General features: G+C 41.4%; 2 protein-coding genes across 7 annotated transcripts in view; both read right to left on the bottom strand.

Moving 5' to 3' along the window:
- The window catches only part of Erich1 (glutamate-rich 1), a gene marked incomplete at its 5' end in the record, with an annotated part of 52,793,804 nt that overhangs the window by 12,250,883 nt on the left and 40,524,101 nt on the right, over nt 1-18,820 (bottom strand).
- Unc5d (unc-5 netrin receptor D) overlaps nt 1-18,820 on the bottom strand; it is a 546,654-nt gene that overhangs the window by 85,723 nt on the left and 442,111 nt on the right. For 5 of the 7 annotated variants that reach the window (XM_087588379.1, XM_087588380.1, XM_087588382.1 and 2 more), the window contains one exon: nt 9,072-9,104. The exons of the other annotated variants lie outside the window; for them this stretch is intronic. In XM_087588379.1, the coding sequence (XP_087444505.1) occupies nt 9,072-9,104 (33 nt within the window). The remainder of the gene's footprint in view (nt 1-9,071; nt 9,105-18,820) is intronic. 7 annotated transcript variants of the gene reach the window in all.

Below are 18,820 nucleotides of genomic sequence, written 5' to 3'. Positions count from 1 at the left end.
TATAGTCTTTAGGTAGTGGCTTAGTCCCTGGAAGCTCTGGTTGCTTGGCATTGTTGTTCATAAGGGGTCTTGAGCCCCTTCGAGCTCTTCCAGTTCTTTCTCTGATTCCTTCAATGGGGGTCCTATTCTCAAATCAGTGGTTTGCTGCTGGCATTTGCCTCTGTATTTGCTGTATTCTGGCTGTGTCTCTCAGGAGCGACCTACATCCGGCTCCTGTCGGCCTGCACTTCTTTGCTTCATCCATCTTGTCTAATTGGATGGCTGTATATGTATGGGCCACATGTGGGGCAGGCTCTGAATGGGTGTTCCTTCTGTGTCTGTTTTAATCTTTGCCTCTCTATTCCCTGCCAAGGGTATTCTTGTTCCCCTTTTAAAGAAGGAGTGAAGCATTCACATTTTGATCATCCATCTTGAGTTTCATTTGTTCTAGGCATCTAGGGTAATTCAAGCATTTGGGCTAATAGCCACTTATCAATGAGTGCATACCATGTGTGTTTTTCTGTGATTGGGTTACCTCACTCAGGATGATATTTTCCAGTTCCAACCAAGAAAGAGTCTCTTTTATAATGTGTATTTTAATCCTACCTAGTCATCCAAGATTGGCAATAAGGACCATATAATTTATGAATATTTAGGCATGTTTCTGTTCTCTAAGCATGGGTGCTAGATGTAATGAATAACAGTACAGAACTAGCTGGGAGCAATGGTGTATGTCTTTAATCCCACGATGCTGAGACAGATGGATCTCTTTGAGTTCAAGGACAGCCTGCTATCTAGCAAGTTCTAGGCCAGCCAAGACTATAGCTTTGAGACCTGCCCCCAATTAATGTAGAAGTAAATCTAAATTTTTCAGTTTAATAACGAGCAATGTTTACGTAAATGTTTTCCATGTAATACCTCCAATGTATTTACACTAAAAATTATTTATGAAGTGTTTACCCAGAATTCAAACTTAAGTAGATGGCCCTGTGTTCCTGCATTTTAATTGGCTATTCTATTTTTGAACATCAAAAGTACTGTGCTTTTAGTAATGGGGGAAAGACAAGGTAAAAGAGACTGAAGAGTGTGATTTGAATGTTGCCTTTGACATTCTCTGACCACCTAAGACATCAACTCTATAAATTTGAGTGCACTGGGGATGGAGTGATTGTGAATTCCCATTTGCAGTGGGTATCCTGGTGCTATACTGATGCTAAAGAATATACCGATCCATCACCATCAATGAAAGACACTCTGCGTCTTTGCCCAGTACTGGGGTATTTAATGAACAGAATCCTATTATTTCCATTAAGGATAGAGCCACTGAAATCATGGAAAATGGTAGTATGAAAAAGCATACACTTGTGAAAGGCTAAAATCAGATAGTAAAAAAAAAGTTGAAAATGCTAAGAAAATTACAAATGTTGCACACATATATGTGCTGAATTGATTTAAAGGAAGAATGATTGTGAAGGACAAAGCAAATCATGCAATTTGTGGAAAGTGCTGTACTTATGTAATTGAAAATAATCAGCACGGGATGAGGAAAAATGATGGCCAAAATAAGGGAGAGAGTGTTTCAGAGTGTAGCTGGAAGAATAGCACCAGAGCTAGGAGCCTCGTGCTAGCTTTCAAGGGCCCAGGGATCTGCTGAGGACTTAAAGGAATGGACCCAAGACAATTCTGACAGTTGAAAGTGCTACTCATATCTCCAGCCTGAGGCAGGATGGCCACGTACTAAGCAACTACTAAGCATCCATCTTCTGAGTAACTCTGCAAGGCAATGCACTGTGAACTGATACATAGGATGGACATTTCTCGAGTAAAAAGAAGAGGGTTCTAGTTTCCAGACCTTAGGTATACACTCATGCCATTATCTGGTAGAAATTATTTCAGGATACAAGTATGTGGGCTGTTTCACACTGTAGAGTAGGTGGGTGAGTCTTCAACTTCCTTCCTTTCCCTTTTCTCAAAGACTTCATTGTTCATCTTGTATTACATTGTAAGGAGAATACACTTGTGTTTTTTTTTCCTGCACATTTCACTGAGCAACAACTATTTGTATGTCACAAACACCTACTGCATGAATGAATACATTTGGTTACCTAGAAACAAAGTTCTTGATTTTGTACTTTAACAACAAAATTCTCAGTAAAGAATGAATAGGAAGGCTCAAAACAATAACTCAACAAATATTTTCTTGAATGTGGCAATATTGTAAAGGCAAAAAATAAAATGATAAATAAGACTCTACATTGGTGTTCATTTGTAATTCTAGCCACCAGGAAGCTAAGTCAGGCTTACATAGTGAAGACCAGGTCTTAAATCAAAAAATTTAGGGAGTAGATTAGCCAAAGCTAAGGATATACGAAGAAGCCATATGGAAATCTACTAGTTTGTGTAATAGTTAAAATGCCATGGCTATGTATTTGTGAATATGTGCATGTGCATATGTATATATTTGTGTATATGCGTGTATGTGTGTGTTGAATAAAAGTCCCGTTTGTGCGTTTCCTGCTGACAGAAGACATGGTTTTTAGATAAAAATCTTAGGGCCAGTAACAGGGTGCCTCCCTATCTGTTATTGATCAGGAAGACCCCCAGAGACCCCTAAAATAACACAAACTATTGCTATTCATTAAAACTCTATTGCTGAAAACACCATTTACTTTGGATGCAATACATAAAGATATTAGCCTTAATCAACCAGGAAACTCTGTCTGATGACTCACTTATATTGTGTCAGAAGGTTCTAGGTAGGCTGTTGAGGAGTAAATACATCAGTGGTCTTACTCAGAACAGGAACCTGCAAGCTACCATTATTGCCTTCCAAGTAAGATGCTCTTACTGAAGTAATAGTGGTATGATGGTTATGGAGGCAACCAACTGCTTTCCAATTGGATAGAAGGTCCACATCACAGGAGGGATTTTATGCTTGCTACTATAGAGCTGGTCAAAAGCCCATGTTTGGGGAGACCCTACACTCTAGGAGAAAAACTGTTGTTTTACTAGATGATCATGTTATCAAACTGTCTTCTCAATATTTATGCTTGCAACGATTAGATTTGTGTTGCTCTCCGCTTATGATCAATGAATCTTTCTGAGGGAGTAGGAGACGAAGGTTGCCATTAATACAAAGATTCATAACAGTTGGACTTGCCAAGCTGTGGATGAGCAATATATGTCAATCCACACACCTATCCAAGGCTCAGGAACATGGCAGAAGGGAGGCTAGGAAAATAATTAAGAGCTGAAAATAGAGAAAAGAGCTGACTTCGGGATATGACACAGATTTTGCATACAGCAACTCACAGTTACCTGCACAAGACTTACCTAAGATCAAACCAGTTAAAGTTCAGCATGGATTTGGGAGGGTCCCTGAGGTGCCACTGGCACTCGATGACAGCTGAGTGAGTGATAACCATTCTCCTCTGAGGATGTGGCTGCTGGAACAATGTCAATGCCCTAGTGGGTGCCCACATCTAAGAGCACATGAGCAAAACTAACTGGGATAAATATGATCAAAATATACTGTATAGATAGATGTATGAAAATTTCAATGAACAATCAAAATATAATTTAGCGTGACAATGTTATCTTAACTAAAACAGAAAACCTTGGGTGGGTTGGATGCAAACAACATCAACAAAAGTAAAACATAAATTATATATATTTAATGTAATTTAAAAAATATTCCTCCCTTCTTCCCTCTCTCCCTCTCTCCTTCCCTCCTTTTCTCTGTCTGTCAGTCAGCCAGTCTGTCTGTCTGTCTGTCTATATATATGTATATATACATATATATATATCTACATCTATATTTATATCTCTATATCTATATCTATATATATCTATCTATATCTATATCTTATCTATATCTATATCTATATCTATATCTATATCTATATCTATCTATATCTTCTATATCTATATCTATCTATATCTATATCTATATCTATATCTATATCTATATCTATATCTATATCTATATCTATATCTATATCTATCTATATCTTCTATATCTATATCTATCTATATCTATATCTATATCTATATCTATATCTATATCTATATCTATATCTATATCTATCTATATATATATATATATATATCTGTGTCTCCCTCCTTCCTTCCTGTTTCTTTTTGTCCTTTGGAGAGTTTTGTTTCCACCATCATGTGATCAGTCTAGATGTGATTTTATGTATTTATACTAAACAGGACTCAGGACCCTTCTCTTTCCCTTCGGCTCTTCTCTTACTACTGTAGTTGTGGTTTTTCTTCTCTGCAGTAACTCTGACCTCCTTTACATCTAACGCTGGCTGTTGGTCCAGGTCTGATCCTCAGCTCTTATGTCTTGATATTCTTTATACATTGACCTCAATCCACCTGCTGGTTCTAAATATCATCTTTGCACTGACGAGTTCCAAATGCACATCACCAGCCAGGGCATTTCTCTGCCTTCCAGGCTCATGTACTTGGCTTCCTATTCTACCCTCCATTCAGATACTTTAAAAGGATTCTCAAAATGAACTCTGAGCTCTCCTTTCAAAGTTATACACACTGTATTTCCCTAGTATCAGTAATGGCAACACCATCCTTCCTAAGCATAGTCCCAAAGTTTGAAAAAACCCAAAACGTCATTGTTTTTCATATCAATCTATCATTAAACCCTTGGGTTCAAAATATGACCTTCCCCCTAAATATTGTAATCTCCCATCTAGTCTGAGCCACACTCATCTTGAACCTAGATCAGTCTAGGTGCCTAGGCATAACAGATTACGGTTGTAATGGATGTCCTTGCTTCTGCTCCGGTTCCCTCTAAGTTTACGCTTGACACTGAAGTTACCATCTATCTTTGAAAATATTAGGTCGTGTTCATGTTGCTTTAAATAAAACCCCCATGGCGTTTCCCTTACTATGGAGTCAAGGTCAAAGTCTTTATGGTGGCTTGCACTGCAATGGAGTTTCCCCTCTCACCTTTGAGTCCTTGACCATTACTAGTACTTTTAACTAGTACTAGTACTCTTCTTTTAAAATGTCTGTGCATAACTTGCCTTCTTAGGTCTTTGGAGAGCCTGCAAGCAAGTTCTCTCTTCAGAGCCTTCATCTCCTGTTAGTCCACTCACTTGAATACTCACCCCAGACCTCTGCCATCTCGATTCTACTGTCATTCTGAAATGCAACTAAATTACAGAGTCTTTCTCTGCATAGTTTAGTGAAAAAGAGTCAGCCTTCCCTCAAAGCCTGCCCAAGGTCCTCACCCTACTTCACCACATGTCACTTCACTGCCAAGCACTTTCTGCCATTTCTATTTATTCCAGCTCCCTTCAGTAAAACTGTGAACTTTACGGAGCCTATGATGTGTTGTACTTAGGGCAGATTTTCCACTCAGCAGAACATATCTTAGTACACAGTGAGGACTTGTAAGTAACTGTTGAGTGAATGGATGGAAATGGTTGAGTAGAAGTGGAGAGGAGCAAGTGAACCATAGATTTGTTTCAGCATAGAAGAGGCAGACAGGGGTGGTTTGTTGGACCCAGGAGGTGAGGAAGACAGAGCCTGTCCATGTTTCTGACCCTGATCACTGACTGACTGGTCAACTGTTTACTAAAGCAGAGAATAGAGATGGAGTGATGGTGTAGACACAGGGACAGAGAAGGATAAATTAAAATTTGAATGTTGGAACTAAGGCTGTTTGGAGATATTCAACTGCTGATGCCTGTGAGACAGCTGGAGCCATTATGTATGTGAGTGTCTCTCTCTGTTTATCTCTGTGCACCGCATGCATACAGTGCCGTCAGAGGTCACAAGATGGCCTCTGATGCCCTGGAACCAGAGTTGGTATAGGTAGTTGTGATCCACTATGTAGATCCTGAAAACTCAACCTAGGACCTCTGGAAGAACAGCCAGTGCTCTGAACCTCTGAGCCATCCCTCCAGCCCTGCAAGTAACCATTTCTACAGGGAGAGAGATTAGAGCCCAGAACCATATTCTAATGTAACACTGAATCCTAACAGTGCACATCTCAGGTGAAAGCACAGAGCCAGCCACCCTTCCAGAGCTTACAGCCATTTACCAAACCGTTCTCCAAGCCTCCAAGGAGTCTCATTGTCAGAATGCAAACATTTTTCAGTCTGACTCTGGGGGTTCGTGCTTGCCATTCAGAACCTACTATATTTTACCGCACCTCCTGACATTGTTACACAACATTTATTGAAAGCACATTTGATGGTAATGAAGTTTCTATTAACTATGATTAAATCTCATAAAGCACCTGAAGATAATTTAAGATGTGCAGAAGCAGAAAATGAAACATTCGGTTTAGTACATTAAGAAACGTAATTGATTAAATTATCTCATTTACAATAAGTGCTTTCATGAGCTATGCAGTGCACATACTCTCCCCAGTTTGTCATTATGACTTGCCAACACACATCTTAAGACTTCAGTTCCTTTTTGTACCTCCTCCCTGCAATTCAAAGCTAGCTCTTTTGCCTGTCTGCATTTTGAGAACTGTGTAGAAAACTCCCTCTGTCTGATGGAGTCTACCCACCAGGACTTGTGGAAGACGGTGCTATATGTAGGAGCAGGTTGTTTCTCAATTATCTTCATAATTGACTTTGATTTTGCATCGGGGATGAGTCATGTCGTCTTAAATTCAGCCCCACTTTCACCGAATGCCTAGCCTGAATTTGGGTAATGCACTTCTAACCATGCAGCTCACAGAACCCAGACTGGATTCCTCTGGGAGCCTTTTGCAATCACGTTGATTCTGGTACAGATTTATTTTTAGGGAAATCACAAATTAAAATGGTTTAAGCGATTCTCCTGCAGTATCCAGCAATTAGACATGGTGCGTAGGAGCAAGAACCCCAAGCAAAAATGAATTCAGGAGTCCCTACAGGAAAGAAATGGCTTCTGTGGGGTTTCTGGCTGAAAGTACAGATGTAACCAAATTAGAAAGGCACAGGACTCACAAACTGAGCATGAAATTAATTCTTAAAGCGCGCGCGCACACACACACACACACACACACACACACATACACACACACACACATGCATTTCTAAATAATCCTCCTCATCGGTCACCACATGGACAGCTAGGGTCTTGTCATATGGTACACAAAACCATGCATGCAAATGAGACTAAGAAGCCACTGAGTGCCCACTCATCCCAGTTATTACCCTAGGAGTCAAAACACAGGCATGCACTACATATGGAAAGACAAATTTCTCCTCCCCTCAATGTGTTCATACCAACATACCTGCAGACACAGATACACACACACACACACACACACACACACACACACACACACACACACACTGCTGAGTTGTTCCCAACTCAGTCTTCAAAAGCAAGGGTGCATGAATCGAGAAGAATGCTACCTAGGTACAAATAGTTTATTACAAGCGGCTGGCAGCAGTAAATAAAGACACCGAGGAAGTTTTTATTTTACAGAATTCTGCAATTGCAAGCTTGTGGCCTCTCTGAACTGCTGGCTGTGCACAGCACTATGGTGGAGCAGAAACAAAGTGACTGGATTTCCCTCTCATGTCTCCTGATGCCTACCCCAACGTACCTAAGTAGGTCTGTCTGTCTTCTAAACTCTTTTTTATTTTTCCAAAGAATTTAGCTAGTAAAAGCTGTTAATGTTCCTAAAGGCCTTGAATTCCAATGTTGCAGACTTAAGTGATCAAAAGTCATTCATCTTGTATTAAATGAGAGAAATTAGACACAGACAGGTTTTCCAAGCTTTACATTCCAAAGCAGCTGGACAGCTGTCTACTTTTGCTATTTATGCCAGCTGTATGGTTCTTCCTTCAGAGCTTGGGGATATGTTCTCATACACACACACACACACACACACACACACACACACACACACACACACACATAAAGGTAGGTGTGGGTATATATGCATACATATGCATATGGAAAGACACGTTTCTCCTCCCCTCAACATGTGCTAATGCCAACATACATAAATACACACACACATACAAACACACACAATGCTGACTGTATATATATATGTGTGTGTGTATATATATTACATATATAATATGTTCCTTTATATAGCTCCAGTACATTTTTCTTATCCCCAAATTCATGTAATTCCTTAAACACAATATCCTGTGTATCCTGGGAGTATCCACTCATCATCATGGATTGAAATTCCCTTATTGTTTTTTCCCACGCAGGTGACACTTATTAAGTTCCCATCCCATTGCAGGATTCTGCCCTGTTTTGTCTCCCAGACAGAAAGTGCTCAGGCTATGGGTCTCAATCTGGCTGCATAAGGTAATCACTTGGGAAGCTCTGAAAATTAAAGATTTCTGCATTCTGGTCCCTGCCCCCCTTCCAATTTTGATTTCCTGGGTACAGTCCAGGAGCATAATTTTTAAAAGGCTTTCAGGTTATCATAAGTGCAGTCGAAGTTGAGGACCACATGTCTCGATGGCCGGCTGCCAACCATTTAAGACACATTCCATTTTCTAAATCCTCTGGATGCAAAACTGGAACAATCCAAAGGCCTCTTCGCACAGCAAGCCTGTCCCTAGGGAACTAATGGCATACCAGCACCAACGCCAGCCCTCAACTTGATTTTATTTCCCTACAGAGGGCTGGCTCCTAGTCCACACACTTACCCTGGATGCCACAGCAGGTGAGACTCCAGGTTTACATTTTCTGGAACCCTTCCTTCCCTACCTTTTCCGGGAAGGGCTAGGAGCCAGGTTTTTGCCTACAAAGCTGCTTTCCATGCAAGCGTGTACTGACAAATATTTATTAATTTTAATGCTATAAATCTCCCCAGAAATCAGAATCCTAGATGACATTTGCGGAGAAATGGACTTATAGGCAGAAAGAATCAAGAAGAGAGATTTACTTTTGCTTTGAGGGAGGGGAAGGGTGTGCATATTTCTTTTTGATTTAAACCTCCGATATGTGACTCCAAACTCAATGAGGAGAGGCCCCGAAAGCCCTGGATCTGTCAGAGGACTTCGGTTCTGTTTGGCTCCTGAACAAATACAGCAGTAATGTAGCAAATATGAGAATAAATTATATTCACAAGAGGAAAAATAACTTACTTTGGGGTTTTATTTCATGAAGAGGTTTTTTATCTAAAAGAAAGAAAGAGAAAGAGAAAGTTGCATTTAATAAATTTGCATGGAGCAGATATATTTATTCCCTGTATTACTTTGCACAGACCTTTATAAATGATACATTTTCTCCGATTTGCAGGCGATATAGATATGGGGGGCCCACATTTTTCTTTTGCATTCCAATTCTTATATTTGCCTCTTTTTGAAATATTTCCACATGATGATTATTTTATTTACGAATATATTTTTCTCCCCAGTTTGCTAGCATATTTTTCCCTCTTGCTTCTGCTAGATTCTTATCTGCATGATGAGTACAGGGAGCTTACAGCCTGCTCCTTTAAACATCCAGTGAGCAGCCTGCTCAGGTAAGAGATGCCATTTCACTATACATGAAGACAGAAAAATGAACCAGGAAATAAATATTTAACGGGATTCTGCACTGGTTTGCAATAATTGTGGTCTGAATATAAGCCCCCATATTGAGCTATGGGCGTGGTGTTGTGAGCAGTTTGGATTTGGGCTTTTGTTTTCTCTTTTCCTAATCAGTGTGCTCTCTCACTCTGTGAAGAAGCTGTCACTGTATATCCAGCAAGCTGAGAAGGACCTCGGAGGCAGCTAAGGGATCTGCAATCTTTCTTCCCAACATTCTCTCCCCACCAAGCACTCTCCAATCCTGATTCCCACCAGTTTATATTTTGAATCTCATACACGGCTTCCTTTGTTGTTCTCCGAACCCCTGTCTTTCTTTCCTTTTGCTCTACCTCAGGCCAAACACCACTGCACTGTGGAAGGCAGCATATGTGTAGAAGACAGAAAGCGCAGAGCACTTTCAAGATGTGGGACTGAAGACTTCACACAGCCTCCTGCACTCACAGGGTGTCTGGCCCTCTCACCATCCTCTTCTAGGCTTTGAGGGGACACCATGAGACTGCACAGGTCAAGGTCATTGGTGATCATTCCCAGAGTCACATCAGTAGGATGTGAGAGGTTCCCTTCCCCAGACTTTTTCTCTGTGAGTCTGGAGATGAGCCGTCCTGAGTGAGGATTACAGATTGTGGATTATGGTTTTTAAACAATCAAACAACAGCATGCTACACATTTTAGAACTTCCTAAATATTATCTGACAGACTGCACAGTAACCCCTCCCAGGCAGATAAGGTACTGCACTCTCAGAGTTTGCCCAGGAATTTTCTACTAACTAAACCCACTTCTGAATTTCGTATTGATCTTGGCAGAGGATTCTTTCAGCACGTAAGTGCAGTGTGCTTTGTGTGTTTACCTGTTACAGAAGGAGACATTACAAGCTAGATGCAAACCATCCTCCTGTATGCGGATCATTTAATAGTAGGGAGATTGAGACAGCAGAAGGTACTGTCTTCAAATGAACAATTTCTGGGGAGGCAATGTATTATTTATATTGACATGCTTACTCGAGATTTTCGTTCAGGTTTCGAAGAACACTTGCATGTCCCTCCCTGCCCAGATTTGACACAGTTCCCTGAGAGCAAGCAGGTGGCAGCTGGGAAAGCCCAGATGCAACTGCTCTCAAGGATCAGAAGGCAACGACTTTGGTGGGCTCAGTTGAGCTTCCATTTTGCTAAACTGCAAAGCACCTGGAAGCATTCGATTCGGCATGGCACTGTGAGACTGGCAGGCGAGGGCTAAGACACTTAAATGCAATACATTGCTCCAGCCGCAATAGGAGATGGGAGACGCCTGTTTAGAACTCTGGTTGATCTCAACAGTATTTTTCTTCCGAATCGTGAGAACGGACATTAAACTGGAACACCCTTTAAGACAGGCGAGATGCAGGGTGGGGTCTCAGAAAAGCTCATGTGACTATGTCCAAGCTGTGAGGAGAGATTAGCTCTGAAGTAAGTGAATACAGCCAAGAAGCCAAAGGTTAAGGTCTGGAGACAGAGACACTGCGTAAGTCCACACTAGGCAGGAACCTTGCATTTCCCCTCTGACTCAGCTCCAGTGCCAAGGTAATTGGTGCTTATAAAGCAGATTTGGGGGATGAACTGGCCTTGATCTCTAAGGGTTCCCCGGGCCTTCCATGTGACTTCAGTGCTCCTAAAGTAAACCAGGCATAGAAATGCCCTCAGAGTTTCCTCCTCAGGTTTAAGAGGGATGCATACAGGAACATGAAGCACAGGGTTGCCCTAGGTTTGGCTTTTACTACCTGCAATAAGGGGTAGCTGAAGTCAATTCACCATGTGACGATGGATATGAACCCATTAGTTCATGATGTTGACTTGTTTTGCTACTGCTTGGAGACAGATCACAATGCCAGGTCAGGAACTTCACTCTGGTCTTAGGTCTCTGCTATAGTGAGAACAAACTGAGTCAGGGCTTAGTTTCTTGATAGGTAGAAGACGAATGGGATCCAGAAATTCTCTGGGGACCCTTTGCTTCCACCTACCCATTGTTAGTCTTCCGGAGCGCAACCTATGATATGGGAACAAAAGCTCTTCAGAATGGTTTCCTGCTGCAGTGTCTAAAAGCCTCGAAAAGCCACCGTTCTACCAGCCAGTGTGTCTATCAAATCAATCAGAGTCTTGTAGAAGAAACAGGAAAGCCATGGAGCTGAAATCCGTCAGTCCCCTGGCATTAGCATCAAAATAAGGTTCTGTTGTGTTTTGTAATAAGAATACCTTGAAAGGAAGTCACCAGAGCACAGCATTTTCCTCAGTAAAACACCGAACCTGACATAGGCCCTCTGTGTGCACTAAGGAAGCCCATCTACTGCCCTCGCCAACTTTGAAGGCTAGGCCCACTCCACAGTGCAGTTTTATTCTCTTTGCATAATCCTTCTCTCACAAAGCTCAAGGCCACGAAACAACTTGGCCTTGGTCAACCAAATCCTCTCCACTTTAATTTCCCCCTCTCCAAAGGCCATATTCAAATGCCCCCCTAGTAAATTAATCCATTAGGACCATGGTTCTTAATGTTGGCTGCACATTAGAATCACCTGGGGAGCTTTTAAAATAAACACCCACGCCTGGGCCCCACTCCAAGAGCTCCTGATTAATTGGGGTTTGTGTTTTTGTGATTACCACTACTTGCTGGCAAGAAATCAGGGACCCTGTGTGGTCAACACCAGTTAGTGTCTGCTTCCCTAAGGGGCTGTGAGGTGGCAGCACACAGACAGGTCTGGGAAAGTTAGTTTTCTACCTGACAGGCGCTGGAATAGTGAAGTTTGGAGCCAGTAGCCACTAAGCAGTAGTTTGGGGAATTCACAGCCACTTCCCAAAATCTGACTTAAGCCCTGGGGTGCTAAAAAGAAGGAAATTGATGGTACATAATTGTAACCCTGCCTTATTTAGAAGCATATTTTAGAAAAATCACCACGTTTGCTGTTTACTTACTAAGCAGTCTAGATAGGCACAAAGGAAGAGAAAGATGTACGACAGGATAATCACTGTTAGCGTTAAGCCAGGTGTGAATGTTTAGGTTTTTCTTTAATTTTGATGTATATAATATAAAAATACATACGTATGCTTATATATGTGGTAGCATGAAAGTGTAGGGAATTTCCAGTCAGTCACATCATTTTCACATAGAAAATTCATAGCTTACTGTTCTTTCTACCTTTGTTATTATTTACTACAGTGTAAATACGATTTTGTGCCTCCCACCCCATGCCAGTATGTATGTGTGTAAAGAAAGGTATATATGAGAGGAAAGAGAGGGAGGGATGAGGGATGGGAAGAAGGAGGGGAGGGAGGAGGGAGCACTTTCCTTTTTGACTTTCGATGATGATTCTTTTCTCTTCTACCTTAATTTAGTCTTTGCTTCTTTCCCTCACATTCAGTTTCCCTCCCAAGTGTTTTCATAGAACCCATTGTTCTCGAGAGCTATTTATAAAGCTACCCCCTGGCACCTAGCCCCTACTAGAAACCAAATGTAGCCAGCCTTAAGCAACCCACGCACATGCTGGGGACTAGAGGGAGCGGGTTTCAGGAGGCAGCAGCCCTGGAGAGATGGACATCATCTCCAACCCCACAACTCTTCAGATGCTGTGGACGGGGAATGCTATGACACCTGGGCTGCTGGGTTTCACACCCTGCTCTCAGGGTCTGCCTGGCCTCTGAGCCTCATAGGATCAACACAGTGTAGCCACCAGCAGCTCTTTCCCCAGACTGCAACCCAAGCATGTCCCAATAGTCAACACTTAACCTCTTTTACTTCATTTCCCTTTCCAAAGACCACTTTCCTTTCCTTCCTTGAAGAGAATATTCTCTGAAACCTTTTCTGACCCGAAAATATGCATATTAACACTTTCACTGTAATTCACTTTGTTCAGTTTACCAAAATATAGAATAATCTGTCTTTTATTTTTTATCACACTCTTGCTGTTTTCTTATTTGTTACACAATTTCTAGCCTCAGCAAGCAATATTTAACCCTGGTTCTTTGTCAACTTAGACCATAGCCCCACTGTTCTGCTTTTGAGGTCTCATCCAACAACTACGGATTCGATTCTAGAGCTCCTGACCTAAACTTGGGCAACTGTGCATGTGGTAAATCTATCAACTCTTTAGCTCCACTGTGAGCTTCAGTTCAGTTCATGGCGTTGCCTCTCTCTGGGACGCCCCTCCTATTATAGTTTCCCAGAAAAGCCTCTTGATTCAGAGATGCAGATCCTGGTGTCTCTGGTGATTGCTTCATTAGCAGACATTACTAATTACTCTGCTCAGTTGGGACAGTTTACAGTCAATAAAACTCAGAATAAGTTTTATTTTAAATTTAATGGTTTCATACGCTTAGATTTTCTATATTTTGAATTCTTGTCTGCCTGTTATTTATAAGTTCCTAGAATATACCATGCTAGAGAATGATGAGTCTATGTGGCATTGCAAGGGTAGCGTCATAGGAAGAAAAGAGGGCAGTTGGCAAGCCACTTTAAATAAATGTGGGGACGTCAGTTTGATTCTCTAACATCACATATATGTTGGGTGTGCACATATATGGTCCACCTGCAATCCCAGCATGGGGGAGGAGATCCGGAGCAAGCTGGAGAGAGAGATTAGCCAAATTGATGGGCTTCAGTTTCAAGTGAGAGATCCTGCCTCAATAAATGAACTGAGGAGTGATCCAGGAAGATACTTGATTTGATCTTGGTCCTATATGCTGTCCTAGCCCCATCTCATCCATAATACACAGACACACAATCAAATGCATACCCAAGCATACTATAAACACACACAAATGCAAAAACAAAACGAATCACTCAGAGGAGCTGATTAAAAGATGCTTCATTATTTGTGGATGGGAGGAAAGAGAGGCTGGAGTTATTATCAGTGTGTGTATTTCATTTACTCAAACATTACCTCTTTCCTGATACCAAGAGATAATTACCAGCCTGCTTTATGTCCCATAAATGCTGCCCAAGGCTGGAGGAAGTCCCAGGGCCTTCCTAAAGCCTGCATTAGCACTGAATTAGACAAATAGGAGGCCTGCTTGACACTGGACTCATTGCAGTACCTGAGTGTCAAGCAGACGCTGGCTGGGCCAGGTGAGGATTCTGTTGTTCAAACATACAGAAATGCAGCTACCGGTATTTGTGTGCACTCTAAACCAGCCTAATTAGCAAAATGCAGAATGGAAGAGTGAGAGTCTTGTGTGTGTGTGTGTGTGTGTGTGTGTGTGTCTGAATCCTTCATTTTTGCTTTCCTGATAAGTTTGGGGAGGGGGAGAAGCAAAGAGAGACTCATATTTACCCTATCACAAGATGGGTCAAAGCCTCTCTTTCTCATTCCTATCTCCCGCGAGCTTCCCAACATCAGTAGGTGAAAAAGAGTTCCATTGATATCTTCTACCTCTCATGGAATTATCCAAGATCCCATGATGCTAATTAGGTAACGACAGAGGGCACTACCACAGACAGCTCATGCTTGGGTAAGGACAGAGGGCACTACCACAGACAGCTCATGCTTGTCATACTTGGTGAGAATGGTTCTATCACTGCCCTCAGCTATAGCTCATGATTGGCGTTCACTTAGGAGGTGAGAGTTCCTCTCCTCCTTTATTGTCCCAAATACTGTATCTAAGATCCAAATACGTGTCTTTAATAACTATTCTCACAAATTGTGTTTCCATATTTTATTTTGAACTAAATAATTTAAATTCCTAGACTCCATGTGAACATGAGTTTTGCTTCTTACTCATATATAACTGTACTTAGTTATATGGCAGAATATGGTTTCAACAGAAGGCCCTTGCCTTCTGCAGAGTAATCCGCATGTCAATTAACCTGATGCATTTATCATTTCTTTAATATAAGAAGATTCAAAATACCATCTTTTAGCTATTTCAAAACAGCACGTTACTTTTGCTGGTTATTTCCATGTTAACATCAGATCTCTCTCTTCTTCTCTAGCTATAACATGGCATATGGAAGCCATCTATGCAGCTCCCTACTCTCCATAGCCTGTGGTGACCATTTTGTGGTCACACAATCAAATATGATTCAGCCATTAAAAAGCCACAATATTGTCACTTGCGGCAATAGATGGACTTGAACTAAGCCAGTAACAGAAAGCCAGGTGGTCCATGACTTCTTTCACTTAAAAACACACGAGCTTCCACAATGCTCTCTCCGTTTTCAGTTAGTCTATGCTTTGGTTTGTTTCTGTGATGGTACTCATGTTCCAAGACTTCTACAAAGTCTTTCTGTAATTTCTGCAACCTCTCTGCTCAAAACCGTTTTTTCCAAGTGGCAAAATGCTGGGTTCCAGCTCTGTTCTCAGAGAGGATGCAGACTGCAACTCCCTTCTCGGACAGGAATGCTTTCCCTTGATCCCCTTGCATTTGTCTGCCATAAACATCTGCACCCATTCAAAAGTGCACACAGGCTGACATACAGCTCAGAGCATGAGGACTGGGCTAGCACACCAAACACCTTGCACTCTATCCATACCACTGCAAAAGGTCAATTAAGCAAAGTGTCAAAAATGGAATAAAATGTCCAGAGCAAAGGATCACTTAAGCCAGACATGATATCCTGATATTTTAAGTATTAATCAACATCCTAGCAGAATTAGCATAGTGAATTAATAATTAACTGTATTCCATGTTCATTTCAGAGTTGTTCACAATACAAAAAAGACACAGAAACCATTAAAATGCCTACTGAGAAATCGATACAGAAAATGCCATGGACAGTTGGTAGAACAGGATATGCATATACGTAGACATGGTATATCATACAGGTGCATGGCAGAATATTGTTCAAGCTTTGCAGAGGAGTCATCACCATGTCATGTAAGGACTTGGGGACCCTATTCTAAGTGAAGTAAGACAATCACAGCCAGACAAATACTGCACGGTTTGTTTTCCATGTGGAATCTAAAAATGTCAAACTCAGACTAGGAAGTAAAGTGTTTCTGCTTGTCCTAGTGGTGAGACAAGGGCTAGAGGCGAAGGCTGATGATTGTAAAGGTCCAGTGTGGTAAGATCAGAAAGTTCTGGAATGAAATGCCCCCACCCTTGTGACTACAGTCCCTATTACACTGTACATTTGAAATCTGTGCAGAGAGTAGATCTTATAAGGGGTGCTGAGTATGCTAATTGGCCAGTAATGGTGTCTCACAAGCGCTCAGGTAGCAAACATTCAGGCCACAGAGTAGAAATAACAACTTTAACTGACAGCTTCACCAGACCCCAGGGAGAATCTGGAATGCCGTGAAGGGTGCTGGAAGGCTACAGTGACTTACCCACAGCTTAGATATATCTGACCACTTGCTACGTGTGGGTGATAGAGCTCGGCTCACAAAGGACTTCTTGGGGAGAAACTATAATCTGAGGAGCCCTAGTTCAAACATCCTCCCTCACACTTTTCTCGCTTTGTGATTTTTCTGAGCCATCCTCCTGCCTCAGTTTCCCTAAGGGTAGGGTTACAGGCCTGTTCCCCCAAGGCCAATCACTTTTGCTCTTGAAGCTACTCCAATCCTTAAATTAACCACATAGCTACTTAGCTTTACAGACTAAGCAGTCAGTATCTCCTGGCTTATCACCAAGAACAGGAACTGAATCAAACAAGAACTTTATGTATCTGTGGATTGTAGTGTTAGAGCACAAGCAGTAAAATGGCCACCAGGTAGCTTTTAATAATAAGTATTGTAAATACATATTGTAATCTAGATCTATATGTCTATATATGTCTAGATCTATATATATTCTGAGCTTTTGGGCTAATATCCGCTTATCAGTGTATACATACCATGTGTGTTCTTTTGTGACTGGGTTACCCCACTCAAAATGATATTTTTCAAGTTCCATCCATTTGCCTGCGAATTTCATGTAGTCATTGTTTTTACAGCTGAGTAGTACTCCATTGTGTAAATGTACCACATTTTCTGTATCCATTCCTCTGTTGAGGGACATCTAGACTCTTTCCAGCTTCTGGCCATTATAAATAAGGCTGCTATGAACATAGTGGAGCATGTGTCCTTGTTATATGTTGCAGCTTTTTTTGAGTATATGCCTAGGAGTGGTAGAGCTGGGCCCTCAGGTAGTACTATGTTCAAGTTTCTGAGGAAGAACAACAATATCAACCAACCAGACCCCCACAGAGCTCCCAGGGACTAAATCACTAACCAAAGAATATACATGGAGGGACCCATCGCTCCAGCTGAATATGTAACAGAGGATGGCCTTGTCTGGCATCAGTGGGAGGGGAAGCCCTTGGTCCATGAAGGCTCGATGCCCCAGCATAGGGGAATGCTAGGGTAGGGAGGTGGGAGTTGGGGTGTGAGTGGGGGAGCACCGTCATAGAAACAGGGGGAATTCGAGGGGGAGGGAATAGGAGGTTTTTGGAGGGGAAACAGGGGAAGGAAGATAACATCTGAAATGTAAATAAAACAACCAATAAAACATTTAAAAAGTTGCCTCGTACTCAGTGTAACAGCCTCTCAAATGTTTAACTTGATGTGTGAAAGAATGAGATTAACCTCTTAAAATAATACAAAAGCTTTGAATCTTGAAATTTCAGTGGTATCTTACTCATTTCCATATGATATATGTGTTTTATGCACACTCATATATATATATGTGAAATCAATATCATATGTCTAAAATTATTTTCAACTTTCAGAGCACCCAGGGAACTTAGACATCATTGTGTGATAATTTCACAGGATGCAATGTCACGAGTCTTGCCCATGTCACAGCTGGTTAACAGAACATCTGAACTGATACCACAGAATCTTGACTCCTAGCTCAAGGACATTTGTTCTCTATTGTATTTTCCTAAGTGATATTGGTAATTTTCCATTCCATCTAACACTAAAGTCGTTGTGAAATGAACATCTGAGACTACTTGCATCCCTTTTCCTTTGATGACATCATTCTGGAGAAGTCTCAAAGGGTAAAAGAAGTCAGGATACCGACATCTTCAGTTCATGGGTCACTGTTTCAAGTTCTCTTGAAGACACACGCATTTTTAATATGCAATCAAAGGGAGGAAGTAGAACCAGGATACAAGGTGTCCTCTATCTCCATTCACTTGCTTCCTTCAGCACACCCTGGAGGCCACTGAATTTTGTAGAGAAGATTGCTCAGTTTTAAATCACCTCCGCCACAGAGTACTTGCCATTTCTTTCACAGCCCAAGACTTCTATGAGTTCAGTTATTAAATCTTTCTTCAGTCCGGATGAATATTTCTTAGCACAGAGTTTTGTCGAGCTGACTCTTAAGCTAATAACACTGTTAATGTCGAATCGGTAATT

Source organism: Rattus norvegicus, chromosome 16 (assembly GCF_021556685.1).
Source record: "Rattus norvegicus strain SHRSP/BbbUtx chromosome 16, alternate assembly SHRSP_T2T, whole genome shotgun sequence".
In the NCBI taxonomy this organism is placed as follows: domain Eukaryota; kingdom Metazoa; phylum Chordata; class Mammalia; order Rodentia; family Muridae; genus Rattus; species Rattus norvegicus.
This window is presented reverse-complemented; position numbering and strand designations above follow the sequence as displayed.